This window comes from Etheostoma cragini, chromosome 8, assembly GCF_013103735.1.
Source record: "Etheostoma cragini isolate CJK2018 chromosome 8, CSU_Ecrag_1.0, whole genome shotgun sequence".
NCBI lineage: Eukaryota > Metazoa > Chordata > Actinopteri > Perciformes > Percidae > Etheostoma > Etheostoma cragini.
In genome coordinates this window covers 28,080,012-28,099,852 of record NC_048414.1, presented here as the reverse complement: position 1 = coordinate 28,099,852, position 19,841 = coordinate 28,080,012, and the positions used below count along the sequence as shown (strand labels likewise).

The window sequence follows — 19,841 nt, the reverse complement described above, 5'->3', positions numbered from 1 at the left end:
CCCCCCCCCCCGTTAGTCCATTCCAGTGCCCAGAGAAACAGGAAGTGCATGAGGATGAATCACACAGCCTTCTGATTGGAGGATGAGTCGGTGACTCGACCCCGAGCTCTCAGAATCACCCTGAATAGCTTCTCATGCTCTCTCTATTTCTGTCTCTTTGAGTTAGTTGAGAACAAAGATTCAGCTCAAGTTATGGAATAAAGTGAAAACAACTCCTCATTGACAGAAATCTCTCATTTCTTCTCAGCAAAACTAAGCCCACGCCGACTGACAGGAAGTCACAGGGTTTATGGTGAAATAATTTATATAATATCCATCCATCCATCTGGTTGTTATCAGATGCCTGTGGGGCATAATACTGAATCTATGTCGGATTTCTACATCAAGGATATTTCCTAAATTAGTAAATTAGCCATTTAGAATACTAAAGACAGTGATATTAAGTATATATAGTTCAGGAAAATTTGATTTTCTGCAATATAAATGCACATTTATCTTGCGTTCATTGAATGCATGATTTGTTCTCTTTGAGCTATAATGATCCAAATTCTATCCGGAATCTTTTTTGGTTCATTCTAGAAAGGGAAAGTTGTCTCATGCTCATCACTTAGCGTAAATAAAAACAGAGTTGATGTATTGGTGGAAACCTACAAGGATTATGAAGACAACATGAGCCTCCTTGAATGGCAAGTCAGTATTACATGTCTTATCTATTGTGTTATTAACATCTATGGTTGCACAAACAGAGTGACTGTGGGAATCCTAGCAGACGGTAGGAAAGGAGAGATGTGAGGCTCCAGTCCCTCTCAGGACAGAATATGCCTACACTTGCTAAATATTTCTATGGTTTCTGACTAAATTCCACAGCTGAGTGGTCTTCTGCCCAAATACTAGGCTCCTCTAAGTTCTGCTGAACAACTGCTGCATACCAACCAACATGCAGTGTGGCCCGGTCCGGTCATGGTGACATGTTATTGGATCCAGGATGGGAGAGGTGCTTCTGATGTGTTCTACTATAAACTAGAACTAAGATAAACTAAACTAGATATCAGCTCAGACTCTGATCCAACCACAGCAACCAGAGGATTTTATACCAAACACTCATTTAGCGCACAGCGGAGAGATGTCTGACGCCTCCCAAAAGAGGTTTTTGGTACATGTGTCAAGACATGTGTTAAATTGTCAGACATAACAGCTACATGCATTGATTTCTGTCAAATAAGGTAACACAGACTCATCCTTTAGTGTATGCAGACCAGCAACGCTAACTGCTGCACGTTGTTCCATCCTCATATCTACACCACAGAAAGTAACAGTCATTAATATTATGCAATGGTCCCAGTATGGTTAGGTTTTGGCACCAAAATGACTTATAGTAAGTTTGGCTTGGGTTAAAATCAGTACATTTGTTATGTTACTTCACTTGCGGTTAGGCATGGGATGCAGAACATGATGTCTGTTTGCTCCATGAAGTAAGATAAATTTGCTGTTTACGTTTCAGACTTCTGGGTGAAAGTCCTGTTTGTTCAACCCGTCCACCACTCTTCCTCACACTTGCTTGAACAAGCAACTTACAATATAGGAGTGTTTCATTTTGGATCAGTTCCAAAGCTTCAGACCTGTGAACACCTCTGAGACAGTATCATGTTCCATCCGCAGAAAGCAATGCAAAGAAAATAGAGTTGACGCTTTGACTTTTGGTCTGCAATGTGTAGCCACAAATGTATTAGTATTTAGTATTTATACCATAGAATAATTAATAGACAAAGCATAGAGACTCCTTAAAGCTGCATTCTATCTGATCTCCTGCAGGGGGAGAGAATCCTTAAAGCTGCATTATATCTGATCTCCTGCAGGGGGAGAGACTCCTTAAAGCTGCATTCTATCTGATGTATGCATGGGTATTCATTTTACAGTCAGAGACTTATACTCAGCTCTGGGCCAAAGTGCTTGATGGTCCGACGTAAAGTAAAAGGTACTTATTTTCTATATGTAGTCACATTATGCACGTTAAATATAAAAGGTGACCTTTTATTGGGCACTCTGAGTACTAAATCCACAGTTTCATCCTCTAAAAAGCCCAATCAGCTGTATGTTGACATGGCTGGACGCCTGCAAACATCCTCGTCTGGTAATCAGCGTGAGAAAGCCGTCAAGTGGACCCTTACTGAAGTCCAGTCAGCAGAGGCAGTCTGGGAGTGTGGAGAAATGGGACTCAGTGGGAGCTAAACCACATTACCCGGACCTCTAGGGATAAATCCCTGCACAATCAGGCCCCAACAATGTGGTATTGCCACACTGAATGGTCGCCGGGGCAACCGGCTGCCGCCAGGCGACATCAGCACACCAACGGCGTTGTGTCGTCAGGGATATAAAAGAGAGAGAGAGAGAGAGCAGAGGGCTGACAAAAGAGATGCAGAGGAGAGATTTTTTTTTTTTACAAATCCAACACACGAAGTGATGCTGGAATCTTTTATCACCATTCTGCTGCTCTTCTCTGTTTTATGTCATGATGTCAGCGTAGACAGACTTTGAGGTCTTGGGAATATCTGACATATCAGCTAATGAATATGAAAAATAAGCAGATAAATCAATTTTGAAAATGAGCTGATGCAGTTCTAACAGTATGTGATTTGCTGGTCTACTAAAGCAGGTCTGTGAAGTGACCTGCTGTTAGATTAAATACTTAATCACAGGAAGTTGCAACAATGACCATGTAATGACGACTAGTTAATGTGTAACCAAGACTGAAATAATTAGGGCTAGGTGACATAAGTTTTTGTCAAGTTGTATTTAAATAGAATATCTAGCCCTCCCAACTGCTGAACAGGGAAAAAGAGAGAAATAGAAAGAAACCGAGAGAGAGAGATGTCCAGTGAGGAGAAAATAATGTGAACAGCTGGTGGAGCGAGCTCCGTACAGACAGGTCGCTCATCTGTGTCAGTGTGTGTGTGTGTGTGTGTGTGTGTGTGTGTGTGGCGCTTAACATCCATTGTCTCTTGCCTCCTATTTGACCCCTGGGGACAAATACCAGCTTGCCACATGAGGTTTTATGTACCTTGTGTGAGTGAGTGAGTGAGAGAGAGAGAGTGTATGTGTGTGTGTGTGTGTGTGTGTTTGTGTGTGTGTGTGTGTCTTTATGGCACCCTCTCTGTGTGTTTCTCTCCAACTCAATTCTACCCATGCTGCCATTTCTCCAGCAGTCACAACTCATTTCTGCTCTCTCTTTCTTCTCTCTTGTTGTTCGTCTGCTCTGTCCATCTGCCAGCTCTCCTGCACTCAGTCTCCTGCAACAGCTCAGTTCTCCCTGCACCCTGGAGGGAACCTGGCTGAGCCGGGGCTAGGCAGAGCACAGCGGGACTAGTGTCACAAAGTGTGTGTCTCAAGTGAAATCTCGGTCCACAGTAACAGTAACCTGAACAACGGAAAAACAGCCAACATCTGGTAAGGAGGGGAACAGATCGCCACCAAACCATGATGTTACGACTGTACACATTATTTTTAGCAGCCGTTTATTCTGCTGGATCAACATTTGAAATGAGTGATCACAGAGAAAGTTGTCCTAGCTTCAATGCCACACACTTGCCTGGGACTGGACACAGACCAGGTGCTGGGTGCTCTGCTCTGCCTGTTGAAACTCCATCAAATCCTGGCACTTGGCTACAGTGTTTTCCATAATGTTAAACTCTTTTACCCGACAGTATACATATTTATGTCTTGCATGTACAGTCAAGAGCGGCTCCTCTCATCCAGACAGTCGACAGAGGTATCCTTAACAGCATGTAGCACCAAACTAAAGATGCAATGGGAGCATAACAGGACTTGTATTGGAGCTGTAACGGGTGATAAAACACACATACGCACGCACACACGCGCGCAAACACACACACGCGACTAACTGTCTCCCCTTACACAAGATAGAAAACAGTCATTAAAAACCCAGAGTGCTTGTCCTCCCACAGCGTGTGTGTTCTGTTGTGTATTTAGTTTGCCTCAGGTAGTTTTTTTAACGGTACTTGACTGTATTTGTGTGCCATGTCTGATCTAATGTATTCAGTGAAAAAGTGAATGGTAAAAAATAAAAATGAGGAATGAATGTAGCGCTGGCTTTAAAGGCCAAAAAATAAACGATCCTCACACAACCAGACACAACCAGGGGGCTGATCTTTAATGCAATATCTACATTGCCTTTTATCAGCAACCATTTATCCAATGTTCCAAAAGCTCCTTCTGTTCACTAATCTGATATCATTTTAAAAAACTTACTGAGAAAACATTGGAGAACCCTTTTGGAATTATGTAAGCACATAATGTAATCTGAAAACTGGCCTGGTTAAAAAAAACAATGCAACTCATCTCAGCTGGTATTCTGTCTACAATGGAACTTTTGACCGTTAGTGTGCGTGTGTGTGTGTATATACGTATATATTTATATATATTGTGTATCAGCTCTTCATTCGAAGCTATTTGATTCCAGATCTGATCTGATTCCAGATCTGTTGAGCATTTAAGTCCCATCTGGACCCTTTGGAAATATCCTCTAGAATTCAAAATTAACTTCTGTGGGATTGAACGTTTCAGTGTTCCAGTAACTTCCCCCCGTGCCCTTGTGTAACAAACTGTGTGTATCATTGCATAGCTGAGGTGTGCAAGCCTGGGCCTGCCCCCCCCCCCCCCCCCCCCCCCCCCCCCCCCCCCCCCCCAAGCACTCCCCTCTTTCTCTTTTCTCACACACACAAACAAAGACACACTTACTACACCATTCCACAGTCTCCACATACAAACACACAACTATCCTGTTACCTCACATTCCAGAGGTGTCCCCACACACAAATTCAGATTCTTGGAAAAACAAATCATGGTATTCCGTTTCCTATCTCTGTCTCTCTCTCTCTCTTTATCCTAGCCTCCACCTCTTTCTCCTTCAGTCTGTCCTTCAGTCTGTCCTTCCTTTCCACCCCCCCCTCTCTTCCTGACCTGGCACGTCAAGAGTTGTGAGTGCAACTGATCCTGCAGCCACGACACTGACGCTTACAGCATGTGTGCAGAGCAGACTCTGTACTAGTCCCCCATCATAATACTCACTGCTGTGTGAGAGTACTGATGTGCTCTAATTTTCTATGGTACAAAATAGAGCTCGGATGTAAACCTTAGTGCGGTGAATTAATCAAATCTCGTCAAACCTTAAGGTTTAAAGAGGTTTAAAGATCCTCCACTGATGCTTTGTTTATCACGATCAGTTTAACAGCTGCATCGTGTCTGCTGTTGCTCTGAATAACCCTGATAATAAGTCCAAACAGTTCTGGAACAATCCAACTTTACACATCACTTCACGCTGTGATTGGCCAGGTGTGTGGGGGTGAGAAAGTAAGCTGGGTTTGAATGTTTCCTGTGAACAACAGAGTGCAACACTGTGACTTCCAGGGGAAACGGGCTAAAAAATGTGCACCCTGACACCTTTATTAAAGGACACGGTGTCTCAATCCACCTCCAAAAGGGACCATTTGGAAAAGCTATAAACACATCCGACATGTTCAGTCTTACAAATTAACTCTTTCGGAGCATACCCCAACCATTAGGTAAGAAACTACGGAGTTGCATTATGGGAAGTTAGTTGTAATTTCCAGTGACTTTAGAGTAGAGGTGTCAATCTCATTGTAGTTTCTGGGCCACAGACCCCTAATTTGATCTCAAGTGGGCCAGACCACCATTCCAGAAAGATCAGAAACTGTGTTGGCCACAGAGTTTGTCAGTTTGATGTTGGAAAACACAAGTCGATTCTAAGAATTCTAAGGCCCACTCTAGTCAAAAATAATTAATATTATCCACCTGGAACAGAGGCGGAATATTCTAAGAAAAAACTCTAGAATTTCTAAGATTTAAGTTGTACATTTACGGAGAAAGAACTTGGATATTCTCTGAGATTGAAGTGGTAAATTTGGAATTGGAATTAATTACTTCTCTGCAATTTTCACACTTTGCAAAGTCATCCAGGGGGCCTGATTGGACCCTTTGGTGGTCCAGTTCTGGCCCACGGGCCGTATGTTTGACCCCCCCTGCTTTAGAGGTTTACCAATACTAGGGACCAAAAGTAAGGGTATATATGTTCTGATGTTGACCATTCTCCTCCAACCTTTCTTGGCATTGCAAATGCAATGCCAAGACTTTCCCTAAATGTGCATCACGCCTATTAGAGACCACATTTGTGGTAGATGTCCCTAACTGCCTCTGCGTGTGTTTTTTCTATAAATTCATGAAGTTTTTTTAGGAAAGTGACTCTGTCCAAATGGTCCCTGAAGGCCCTAATGGTGCTTTCTGTTATGAGTCATTCCCCAGCTGCAATGACAGCAAAGAGACTCAGACCCAGAAACGTTGACCAATCAGAGCAGACTGGGCATTTTCAGAAGAGGGTGAACACAGACAGGTTGAGAAAAATAAAGTGTTTTTTGAACATTAATGCATGTAAACATGTCCTATTAGAAACCCCAAAATAAAAGAATTAACGTGAAATAGAGCATGATATGGGACCATTAAGTTTCACACTATAAATATGTGAATTAAAACAGACATTGATGTAACACATCTATTTTTGCACATTTTGTTGCTAAAACTACAAAAATATCTAGCTTATCCTAGCCGCCCCAGCTTTAGGTGCCCTGCTCGGTGCTGCTGCTTTAACCAGTGATGATCCCAGCTGAGGAATTCCTGCCTTCAGGCCATGACTAACAGCAGGAACAACAGCAGGGATTGTGTAGCCTGGAGCACAGGAGAGGCTCGGGTGGGGGGGGGGGGGGGGGGGGGGGGGGGGGGGGGGGGGGGGGGGGGGGGGGGGGGCGTGGCCTGAGTGTTGCTTAACCTGTTGACAGACAACCCTGGTAGGAACTTATGAATAGCACACACAGACACACACACACCTGTGTTTAAGGGCTTTACTAACCTGCACTTATACAGGTAGCGAAGACTTGAGCTAAACCCTCGGATGTGTGTGTGTGTGTGTGTGTGTGTCAGTGGCAGACAGATTACACTCTTTACTTCTCTGCCCAAAACATACTTCTAATGAAGTTCAACGCACAAAAACACAGAAGCTCAAAACCACAGTGACATGGAGCAGCATGAAAAGCATTCGTCACTATTCTGGAACGCTATACCTCCACAGAAAGGCTCGGGAAAACAACAGACCAAAGGTGTATGGCTAAAAATGGTTTCACAACAACAGGAGCATAAATCTCCCCACTGGCGAACTGTGACACTTTGATCACTCACACAAATGTGTTGGGAAAGCTGCAGCTGAGACTGCAGTGTTGACTCTATGATTCAGCAGTGAGCGGAGGGGAAAAACATCCAGTGATTCATAGCTTGTTGTTGTCTGCTAACTGTACTGCGAGGATGCAGGTACATACTGGATACTCTACTGGCAGGAAGCTTTAGCGTCCTAACCACTGTAATACATGGGAGAATTGGAACTTAAACCGTCAGTATGGAAGAGAAGCCCTTCGTTTTACATCTTAAAACTTAATCCTTGTGTGGTATTCGGGTCAAATTGACCCATTTCAAAATGGTAAAAGTTACGTTTTTCTACCTGGAAATCAACGGCTTTACCTTATTTCCTGTGATTAAACATGTATTCCTGACTCAGTTAAGAAAATGATTCCGGATATGACAATTTTTCCATAGTGGATTTTTAACAGGAATTATAACCTTATGACAAAAAACGAGCCCCACTTCAATTTTTAATTGTGTGCTGGTAGAGACTGATTACATTCCCTAAACATATATGTCATCTAAATTGTTGGAAATTGAGATAAAGACAATATTCATTCATAGATTATGAAGTAATATTTTTATTTCAGAATTGTTTTTAAAACCCCAAATAAGTCCCGGGTCAGTTTGACCCGAGGGACACGAGGAGGTCCCGAAAGTGAAGACAACACAAGGGTTAATCAAGGTGCCATGTTAGGATGAACGTTACATGTGTGCCAGTTTAAGAGGTCCAACAAGTTTGAGTTTCCAGCTGGAAATGAGTTTGATTATCACTATGACGTGAAGTGTCGAGTAACTTAACCCTTAAAGGCAATGACACACTGTATTGTTATTTATTTGATTAGGACAATGCACAGTTAGCAACATTTCTGTAAATAAACTAGTGTTTTCCAACTGTAGTCCTACCTAGCACCCGGAGGAAACCCACGCCAACACGGGGAGAACATACCATCTCCACACAGAAAGGTCCGGAATGACCCTGATTCAAACCAAGAACCTTCTTGCTGTGATGCAGAAGTGTGAACCACTTCACCACCGTGCTGCCAAGCCAACCCGGCAATCAGCCGTGGGACAGTGTGGCGAGGTCGGTGACTCGAGTCTGTCCGGTGTGTTCAGGGCCGTCGTCCATCAAAAGGATCCCTCGGCTTTCATTTTGTCTGATTTGACATGTTGAATCGGAAGGCGGGTAGTAGCACTCAATGACCAATCTGATTGGTGGAGTGCTAACCCGGAAATGAAGAGTGGGATGAGCGTGACAAACGCCTCTCAAAATCTGGGGAAAATCTTTTAAACTGACCTTAATCAGTCTGAAATGAAGACAGATTCAGCAGCTGCATGGCCTATTTCTTCTTAAACTATTTTTTGTAAAATATAAGATCATATTCCGAACGAGCCGCCATGACAGTCTGGCTTCCAGAGAAGCCAGACCCACGGGACGCTTTCATCCAATCATCTGCCGTTTTTTAATTTTTGGGGCGACAATACAGATACTCAAGGTGCTGATTGTGTTATTGCAACGTCATCGACTAATGGATTAGTACTCAACTGTTCAACATTAGCCAACTATTGGGATAATCGATGAAAGAAATGTCTGAGATGTTTGATATAAAGTAAGAAGTTGCATTGTGAACTGTTCCATGACCATCGGAGTTGTTGGTGCTTACGGACCAAACAGCTGAGCACCATGTGGTGCACTTAAAATCAATCAATGAATCAATCAATGGACATAAATAAATGATGTTCCTGTTTTGTCCACACTGACGGACATGAAGCTTTCAGAAATTGCTCCTTTTCTTCTCTATTATACATCTCTTCTGCATCATATTTGTAATCATGGAGTCTACTAGAACAGATTTACATGCTTTGGTGTCCAAAAAACATCTTATGCCCATGCATACTTCTGCAGCTCCTCTGTCTGAAACCCTCTGTCTGGGATCTTGGCGCGCCCAAAACCCAGTCGGCTCTGATTGGTCAGCTGGCCAACTCTGTTGTGATTGGTCACCCAATTTCAAACAAGCCACAGCACCCATGGGCAGCTCAGATGAAAAACTGGGCTGGCTTTCTCTATCAGTGCCATCACTAATGGAGAAATCTCAAACAGGAATGTGGGCGAGGCGTTTTTAGGCAGAAAAAGAGCTCTGTGGGAGAGAGAGCTCCATTTGGAGTGAAATGGTTTTTTTTTGTACTTTATACATCAATTCAAATTCAAAATCTAAAAAGCATAATAGGTGTTTTTGGGTCCAGCATGGACATGCAAATCCCAACCCACAAACATTCACAAAGTGGCAGAAAATATACACCTGCTTTACAGCCATACTTTTTAAAACGTTTTTAAAACAGAAAAAATTAAAATATTGTTATTATTGAGGAGAAATACTGTCCTAATTCAAACTTAAATCAAATCATACTCAATCCTAGTCTTCAGTGTCTCCACTGTCCCTTTTTTATTTAGTACTAAAGCATGGAAGGTTGACACACACGCACGCACACACACGGTCCAACCCGCTGTCCTCCTCCTGAACACAACTATGCATCTAACAAGCTAACATTCTAGAGACCATCAGACACCACTGTGGCCCCAAACTGTCCATCCCGGCGTCTCCAAAGCCTTTTCAGGTGCTCTGGGCAGTGTCCCAGAACCTCCTGGTATGTAGGTCAAAGGGGACTGTCTCTGAGTCACGTCTGCTGGCATGTCTGAGTCCCACAGGGGCTCTAAAGCGTCTGTCCTGGGACACCCTGTCAGGATCTGGGTGGAAACAGGGTTCAGGGTCTAAATGAAAGAATATAGAGCAGACCTTTACTGACTGATTGTCCTGTGTCCTGGTTGGCTGATCACTGTTCTACTGACTGACTGACGTGTGTGCTTTAACTGAGGGGGGTCAGGGAAGATGACTATTTTCAGTGGATCTGTGTGTGGTTTGGTAGATAGGGGTGGGCTAATCAGCATGTGTGTGTGTGTGTGTGTGTGTGTTTGTGTGTGTGTGTGTGTGTTTGCGCCAGACCTCATTGTGTTGAAGTGGAGCAGAGGTTGTGTGTTTATGTGAGTGAGAAGTGAGCGTAGTATAGTGAAGTAGTGTTAGCGAGCGTGTAGTTTGGCTTAGATTTGGTTATTTGATTGTGTGTGTGTGTGTGTGTGTGTGTGTGTGTGTGTCAGGCCTCTATAACTTGTCAGTGAGTCAGGAGAAATAAATGGACAAATAAATGCACTGACTCAAGGGGGACCGCTGCGATACTGAGACTGCCATTCATATCTCTGTATTCATATTGCAATCCATGACGAGGACCTGCATGCATAATATAACGTCTACATGTAAACCAAGGGGGAAGACGGCTGGGTTTTGCTGTTTGTGATGTGGTTGGAACTCAGACTAACCATGCTGCATGCACAACTTCTTCCTCTGAGCCATAGATCTTCATTGGTGTACAAAAAGCCTGAGTATATTCATCAAAGCAAGGTCTACTTTCTCTGCATCATTGTTCACTTCTGTAGCACCGTCATTGTATTTCCAAATTGGGGGGGGGGGATTTCTAACATCACAGTCATAAATCAAGTGATTTTAGTCGGCACCACCTGGCACAGAGTTGGAAAGAGCATGAAGCGTGAAACTTAGTGAATCCAGGGAAGCAACTGGATCTGAAGACTTAACAGTAGAATCTGTACGTATCACACTCAGACTGGTCAACATGGTCCCATCAGCCCTTGCACCAAATTCAATGCCATTGCTCCCCCAAGGGGTCCAAACCATTCTATGGCCTCTAATTGATCATGCTTTGTCCAACCGGGCCCGTATGTGACTATAACTTGGCCCAAACAAATCCTTCTCAACCTCCAACTATAGATCCAATAAGACAACTTTAAGAAAAAAAAGTTGCCACCTAGATGTTTATGACATATTTACTAAAGATGTGTCTTTTTTGTCATTGTTTCTGGCTCCCAAATCAGAAGTACTTGAGAGTACTTATGAGAGAGATAAGTACTTGAGAAGATCTCGGTCTACTTAATGCTATGTTACGGGTATATGGAGTGGACAATACTGCACAATGTTGCCATTGGAAATATATTGGACATGGTTTATTGGCTATGTGACGTCATAGTCATCATCATTGTCCTTTAACAGTCCTCATGTGCTCCCTCCTTCAGTACACTATTACAATTTGTATAGTAAATATGTATTGTAACAGTCATAGCAGGAGCTATTTAACCCTTGTGTTGTCTTCGCTTCAAAATTTAAGATTAACACTTTGACACTTTTTATTGATGTTTTTAACTTTTTCTCATGTTTTTGTCCCATTTTTCAACACTTTCGACACTTTTTTTGACGTTTTCCACACTATGTATCACTAACTTGTTAACTTTAGTTTTACAGTTATTTTTGGAATTTATGGTCAATAAACCTCATTTATAGGAAATTATACCTAATCTTTGAGCTAGAAAAGCAGAAATTAGGAATTATTTAGACTAAAATTAAAGGAAAGTATGTTGATGTATAATCACAGACTGGAATATGTCAACTTTTACTCAATACTATTTCAAAATCAGTATTTTTTCTTTTTTTCAAATAGTATAGAATTTTAATAAGACCCCCAAAATTAATGAAAGTAGAGTTGTGTACTTGCCAAAGAGCGTTGGGTGGAATCAATCATGTTAGTTTGGGTAGTTAAAACGAACATTGATATAGGAAAACAGGCTAACTGACCCAAGGACAACATGAGAGTTAATGTATTAAATGAAGATTGAAAGGCTTAATGGGCAAAAATGAGAGATTGTGGTTCCCATGACCTCCAGTCTAACCTGACATAGACACATCCAGCTGATAGCAGCGTGGTGGCCCAATGGTTACATTACATGCCATCACCACCCCCACTGGTTAGCACTGTGGCCTCACAGCAACTTTCTGTGTGGTGCTCCGGTTTCTCCCCCCATCCAAAAAACATGCAATAGGTTCTCCAGTCGGTGCCCTCGAGCAAGGCACTGGCTACGATCTGGAGTTGGTCCCCGGGCGCTGTAAGCGACCGCCCACTGCTTTGAGGGACGGGCCAAATGCAGAAAAGTATCTTTACCTTTTATATTCAACACACGCACGGATCATAGTGGTAAGCCCCTGGCTTTAGGTCCTGATCCTGATGTGCTGCCATGGAACACGCCTTTTCTTTCAAAGATTAATACAAATATGGAAAACCTAACTATTCTTTTCCTTCTTTATCGGCTTTTCTTTCCTTTCAGAGTAAACGCTTCTGACGCTATGCGTATAACTCTTAACAGTGACCCGCTTCACTTCATACTGAGGCCATTTATTAGTGAAAAATTGACATTACGTCCAAATACACATGAATGAGCAGAAACAACATGGCAGCGTTGTACAGTCACTGGCAATGCTTGGACACGGCTGGCTCCCAGTCCTTATTTTATATTAATTACACACTAATTACTACCATGTAATGACTCGTTACACACAGCGATCCGCTCCGCAGTAGTTCACTGTCTGCCACATTCCTGACTGTGTAGTTACCCTAAACACACACACACACACACACACACACACACACACACACACACACACACACACACACACACACACACACACACACACACACACACACACACACACACACACACACACACACACACACACACACACACACACACTGGTATGACATTAGCAGTGAGCCAACACTGACGCAGAAGCCTCTTTCAAACAATAGCAGGGACGGACTGTTACTTCTTTTTCTTTCTATCTCTTTTGGTTCCATTCTTTTCTCTGTCTCCTCACCACACCGTTATTCTCTTCCGGCAGTCAACCAGTCCTCTCTGTGTCTCTCTGTTTTACAGAATCACTGTCATCGCCAATACCTTTCTTAGCATTTTTCTCTGCCTCTGTCCTCTGGCCATGAAACCTCTCTCCACTTTCCTCTGAGTCAGCAGAAAGACAGGCCACGGTTCTGTTTCTCTCTCTCTTTCTCTCTCTCTCCCTCTCTTTCTGCCACAAACCGGACGACGGCCCTCTGCTGTGTATCCCATTCTGTGTAGGGGTGCATTCAAGGAAGAAAGTTGGAAAGAAAACATGCGCAGTGAGCTCTCAGGAGGATTACAGTCAAACTTTTACTAAATCCTTCAGATTTGCAACCTAGAAATGTAACATCCTTTTGTCTTTGACTTATTTCTTATAGCATATAGATTCCATTTTATTCTGTTCAGCGGCCTAACAAAGAAAAGTCTTTGACTTAAAAAAAAAACTCTGTCCGTACAAATCAAGACAACAGATTACTCGAGGGAAAACAGAACAGGAGGAACTTTGATCACCGTTTTTGTCTCTGCACATTCCTTTACAGGACAGTGACATTTCCTCGACCTGTGTGTGACTTCAAACTTTGCCTCACACACACACACACACACACCACCCCCCCCCGCTGAGAGCCAATAAAAGGTAGGAATCCGCAGAGAAAATGTTAACTCCAGCTTCCCTCTCCTCCCCCTTCACATTTTCCTTTTCTTCGTACTCAAGTCCCCCCCTCCCCACCTCAGTCCATGCACAGCTGGGGTATACCAGGTCCTGCTAAAACACACACACACACACACACACACACAACACCATAGGGCGATGAAGGAGTAGACAAACACCAAAAAAGGCACAGGACTCTTATAAAGCCAGAGAGTGCCACAGAGGCAGTGATTTAGCATGCACACACTTGAACCTCCTTCTCAAACACACACACTCCCACACAGTCCAACACACACACACTCACCAGATAGTTCATTTTGACCCTGCTGCAGTGAGGCGGCTGTAGCTCAGCCCCTGTGAGACACTTTGCCAACTCGATCCTCTGTCGAGAGTAGATCCCAAAAGATCCCCAAACTCCTCCAGGTCTCCTCCTCTGCCCTCCTTCCTTCCTTCCTTCCTTCCTATGTCCCTGTATCCTCCCTCCTTTTCCTTCCCTGTGCCTGTCCTTGTGTCCCGTTCAGTCTTGTGTGTAGGAGTAAAGCAGATCCCGACACATTCTGCCGCTGTGTGATCTCACACAGCAAGAATGAGACTGATGCTTGGCCCGTTTACTTCTGCCCCGCTCGCCCCTTCTCTCTTCCTTGATCTCCCTCCCTCCCTATTTCTCTCTCTCTCTCTCTTGCCTGAGGAAAAGAGGGAGGAGTGTGTAACCCGACACGTCACTTCCTGTTGGATCCTGATATTCCCTGTATCCAGTCTGGCCATTGGCCTGAAGGAGCTCTTCTCATGCAAACGAGCTGTGCCCTCCCACTGTCCCTTCTCCCCCCCTCTCTCTTTCTCTCTCGTTCTCTCCCCCTGGCTGTGGGAGACTGCCAGTGCTGGGGAATTAGACACAGTGAAGTACATGTGAGTGTAGTACAGCATTACCTCATCTCTAATTGTCTCTGGACTCAGATCGGTAGTCCTGCGTCACCCTGCCTTATTGCGTTGTCCCCATTTTCAAAGTTTTTATATGAGAAATATGTCCTTTTGTAGCAAACTGCCCCAAAATAACTTGGATGCATGTACGTTGTATGGAACCTATCTAACATTCTGCGCAGGTAAAATCAATGAATACTTCCATTGAATTTTTTAAACATATTTCAACATTCCCCCAGAAATCCAGAGTTCTCGCACAAGTTACAAAATACACATTGGTGGATCTTACCTAGGTACTGTCAGGGCCCTCATACTCTGCTTCTGACTGGCTAGTAGTCCTTACCTAGGTACTGTCAGGGCCCTCATACTCTGCTTCTGACTGGCTAGTAGTCCTTACCTAGGTACTGTCAGGGCCCTCATACTCTGCTTCTGACTGGCTAGTAGTCCTTACCTAGGTACTGTCAGGGCACGCCCTCATACACGTCTTCCAACAAAGATTGAACAGAAGAGAGATGTCTCACTCTGTAGCTAAAACAGAGAGCTCAACACACAAAAACTAAAATATGGTGGTTTTGATTTGATCTCTAAATACAATTATGAACTGGAAAATGAGCGTAATATGAGCATTTTAAAATTTTGCACCCGTAACAGTTTATTTGCTAAATGTTGTGTGCGATATGATTATTCTTCTCATTTGCTGTGATCGTTAGGAGCTGAAATCGTAAAAGAAAGTCCATCAACCGCACAGACACTACATGGGGAGAAAACACACACACACACACACACACACACACACACACACACACACACACACACACACACACACACACACACACACACACACACACACACACACACACACACACACACACACACACACACACACACACACACACACACACCCACCCACCCACCCACCCCCAGGTCATGAACCCACTCTCTGAGGGTCAGCGGGAGAGTTTTGCAACAAGAAGCGGAGGTGTGCATCGACTGTCCCTTGAGCCAGGTCAATACACGCTGATTAGGGAGAGCTCTATGGACTATCAGTAACCAATCAGCACTGCTCATTGTAGTATTCCTATTCAGACAGTTAAGTGGGGAAAAGTGAAATAACAGAAGAAAAAGCAAAAATGTAATCAAATGTGGAATCAAAAAGACCGATGCAACACGGAGCGGTGGGGATCACAGGGTACTATGGGTTTGACCAGACACCCAGCTCACGAGACCAGACACCAGATTGGGTTTATGAGATGATTCGCGACTTTAACACATTTTTACAGAAAACTACAATGAAGAAATAAGAAAAATAAATAGTCCTTTATTCAATCAAAAGTCACAAGTAACTAACAGTTACACTGTTACTTTTTCCATGTGTATAGTGGAGAGAGAGACTCTGCACTCAGAGAACCAAGGTTACAACGTAACTAAGTGTTTTCTGGCCGTAGTTGAGACCAAATGTTTTGTACTTGGATGTGTCACTGTTCAGTAGACAGAGAGAAATTAAGCTTATTTTACTATTGTTTCATGGTGATTACGTTCTAAAGCACAAACACGTTACCATCAAACATGTTTTGTGAAGACAGATGGTCTTTAGAGAGAGAGAGAGAGAGAGAGAGAGAGAGAGAGAGAGAGAGAGAGAGAGAGAGAGAGAGAGAGAGAGAGACATGAAGACTTATATTTCCAAAAATTTGAAAAATATACCAGGCTTCACTACCTACACTGAGAACTAAAAGCTTTCTTTTTTATTAGAGGAAGATAAAAACACGGCATGGCTAGCAGCTAAATATGTCTTCTCCAGCCACAATGAAAGGCTAAATAAATAGAGAAATTTATATATTTTCACCTGGGAGGAGGCCTCCGGGAAGACCCAGGACTAGGTGGATAGATTATATCTTTAACCTGGCCTGGGAACGCCTCGGGATCCCCCGGTCGGAGCTGGTTGATGTGGCTCGGGAGAGGGAAGTTTGGGGTCCCCTACTGGAGCTGCTGCCCCCGCGACCCGATTCCGGATAAGCGGGTGAAGATGGATGGATGGATATATTATCATTTTTATTTTTCCATTCTGTTTCATTGTTTCAAAGTACCCTTTGAGTGACATGCATATAATTTGTTTAATATCTACAATTATATCCCAAGTACTCTTTTTACTTGTATTATTATATCAGATGGATTTACTCCTTGTTGTTGTTTCTATGTATGTTTTAGTGGATTTCTGAGGCATAGGGTTAATGTCTCCTCAGACTATGGTCTATGGCTCATACAGAGACAGAAACAGGACGGGGACGGGCAAATCAGGCCCAAATGAGGGACATCCGGTGGAATTTCCACCGCACCGGAGCAATCCCGGATCAACTAGATTTGAAGGGTTTCCAAATATTGCTGTGTGCCCCTGGTCCTCCTGCCTGTCCTCTAATATATGAACAACAGTGGTCACATTGTGTCTGATGCCAACAATCCAGCAGAACATTCCTCACACACCTACACACTACGGCCTTCTCTGACCACCACACTACACAACTGCCTCTGTCACACTGACCTATAAATGACAAGTGCATGCCACACACACATACACACACAGGTCATGTAGGTCAATGTGAATATGGTAATGGACTCTATTGACGAAGTGGCTTCATGAACGCTCCATTTCTGTCTTCCCTTCCAGTTCAGGGTAAGGAGAGCTGGATCACCACAGACAGTCAAGTCCATGATACCCAGAAAGCCTTGTTTTCCCTCTGGGACAAGAAAGTAGCTTTGTACCATGGTAACCAGTTCTCATGAGAGCACAATGTGAATCTGCTCAGCGAATTACTCTGGCATTGAGTAATGCTGCTCATTAACTATGCCCTGGTAGGCGAGCTACACCAATCACATCGGTGTATCTGGCGTGGTTGAGGACAGAGGCGAGCTGATCAGATGACGACAATCTAATCTAGCAGTTAGCTCTGCTGGTATCTAAGCGTACGGGGATCTGGATCCGTCACCCCGTGTGTTTTTGTGATTGGTCGTAGTGTTATCCAATGGCGTGCAGTGAGATTTTCAAATGCACGCTTGGTGCTGCCCCACGGGATGGGCGACTTTCATTACCCAATGCCAGAACCCTAATCCTTTCGGATTGGATTAGCTATGATTTGGTTTGGGTTTGTCCCAATACCGGTGCTAAAAGAATACTAAAGCTAAAGGTGCTTAAACTGGATCTAACCCGATGCGTAAAAATGATTTCATATATATATATATATATATATATATATTTATATGTAAAAAAGACACCGACATTAAGTCCACGACATTAAAGAACGTCTTGTTAATTGCTGAAGCCATATAGTCAAATTTGAAGGATTTATTAAAAATGTTTCCGGTAATGCTTCTTTAGTCAATAACTTACAATAATACAACAATCTCAATCCAGTTCCTCTCGCTGTATAAAAGTGAAGCGTACATCTTCTAGGTTACAGGCGCTGCCATCTTGTAATTTGGGAGCCGGAGTCGGACAACGTGATCACAACTAAGAACCAAAGGCATCCCTGTCGTTCTATATTTCCAGATCTTGTTCCAGATCTTTCTACGTGGAGCTGAAAGCGGCTGTCTCCTGTGTCTTTCCTGACTAAGTTGCGTGACTAAAATTAATGATTGCCTCTTGTTCTTCTGCATCCCGGCCCTTCACTCTAGTGTGGATTAAATCTCATTTAATTTAAGTGCAGAATCAGATGAATGACAGTGTGTAAGGATGAGTATCTCCTCTTCTCGGTTCACTCTTCCTCCATTCTCATGGTTAATAACTTCATTAACCCCTGTCAGCTCTCGGCTCTGGCCCAGCGGCTGACACACGCTAAGTGTGGCGCTTGGAGTGTGAGTGTGTGTCTTCCTTATTTAGGCAGCTTATTATAACAGCAAGTGATCTCCCTCACCCTGGAGCACAAAACACTAATGGCTGCTCTTGGTTGAAAACCTTGTTGTGCGATTTTAACGATATCTCCACAGGCTGACGGCCATTTCCAACCCACCCGGGCTCATATCAACCTTTAGCTCTTACCTAAAATACATTTCCAACCTTAAAATTAAACAAGGTTGTTGTTCTGGTCAAGTTGACACTTTGGAGGTACAAGGTTTCTACAGAGCTGTGCACATATTTCACAAAAATCCCAAATAACTGTCGCATTTGGTGCTTTGATAATTCACCACAAGCAGTAACGGTTCAGAAGATCGTACAAGATACGATTGTATCTCCCACACACACACACACACACACACACACACACACACACACACCCACACACACACACACACAAACACAGCAAAAAACATATTGTCACAAATTGATGATAAGATCAGCCACATCACAACTGAAATAAAATATAATAAAAAGAGGAACAATCAAGTGAAATCATAAAAGATTTTTTTTTTTTTTTTATACAAAAGACTTGTGCAGTAAGAATAGTTTGTCCCAATAATGATGCGTGTGTGGTCAGTCAGTGATGTTTAATACTGGTTTTCTATTGTGTGTGTGTGTGTGTGTAATGCTACAGTTTGTGATCACCATCTTATTTAAATTTTCTCTTCTGTGGAAATGAAATCCTTCCATATCCTACCGTGACATCGAATATGGAACACACACACAAACACACACCAAATTGCCCACAGGGGTAAATAAGGATTTTCTGAATCCGGTTTCTGAGTTGCTAGAAAATGTCCTCATTTGTTCTCTTTTTTAAATGTTTTATGAATAAAAGGGTGTAAATGAGATTTTAATTTTCTTTAAATGAGCAGCAGAAAAAAATTACCTTTAAATCTAAGTCAACACATAATCTCTACAAATATATATTACATTTGGTTTAAATAAAAAACCCTAAATTGTGTGTTTACCTCCTTCACTATGACACACCGACATCACTACAGCGAGTATTTCTTACATGTCACATAGTAATTAATTAGTTAGTAACTTTATGTTGACGTACTGGGAATGGCAGAATGAAACCGGGAGAGCCCGCTGGCAGACCACTATCTGCACTTCTTCTTCAGAGAAGGCAAGCCTTTGGTGCATTATGGATTCAATAACTTAATTATGAGCTTTGCAAGGTGTTGGGCTGTGTGTTGGGCTTTGTGTTGGGCTTTGTGTTGGCCTGTGTGTTGGCCTGTGTGTTGGGCTGTGTGTTGGGCTGTGTGTTGGGCTGTGTGTTGGCTGTGTGTTGGCCTGTGTGTTGGCCTGTGTGTTGGGCTTTGTGTTGG

At 43.1% G+C, this 19,841-nt stretch overlaps 1 protein-coding gene across 4 annotated transcripts in view; it reads right to left on the bottom strand.

Annotated features, from left to right (window-relative positions):
- bcar1 (BCAR1 scaffold protein, Cas family member) overlaps positions 1-19,841 on the bottom strand; it is a 65,813-nt gene that overhangs the window by 25,129 nt on the left and 20,843 nt on the right. Inside the window, exon 1 of one of the 4 annotated variants that reach the window (XM_034878560.1) lies at positions 14,005-14,358. The exons of the other annotated variants lie outside the window; for them this stretch is intronic. Within the exon in view, the coding sequence (XP_034734451.1) occupies positions 14,005-14,016 (12 nt within the window). The 5' untranslated portion in view covers positions 14,017-14,358. Of the gene's footprint in view, positions 1-14,004; positions 14,359-19,841 lie in introns of those variants that run through there. 4 annotated transcript variants of the gene reach the window in all.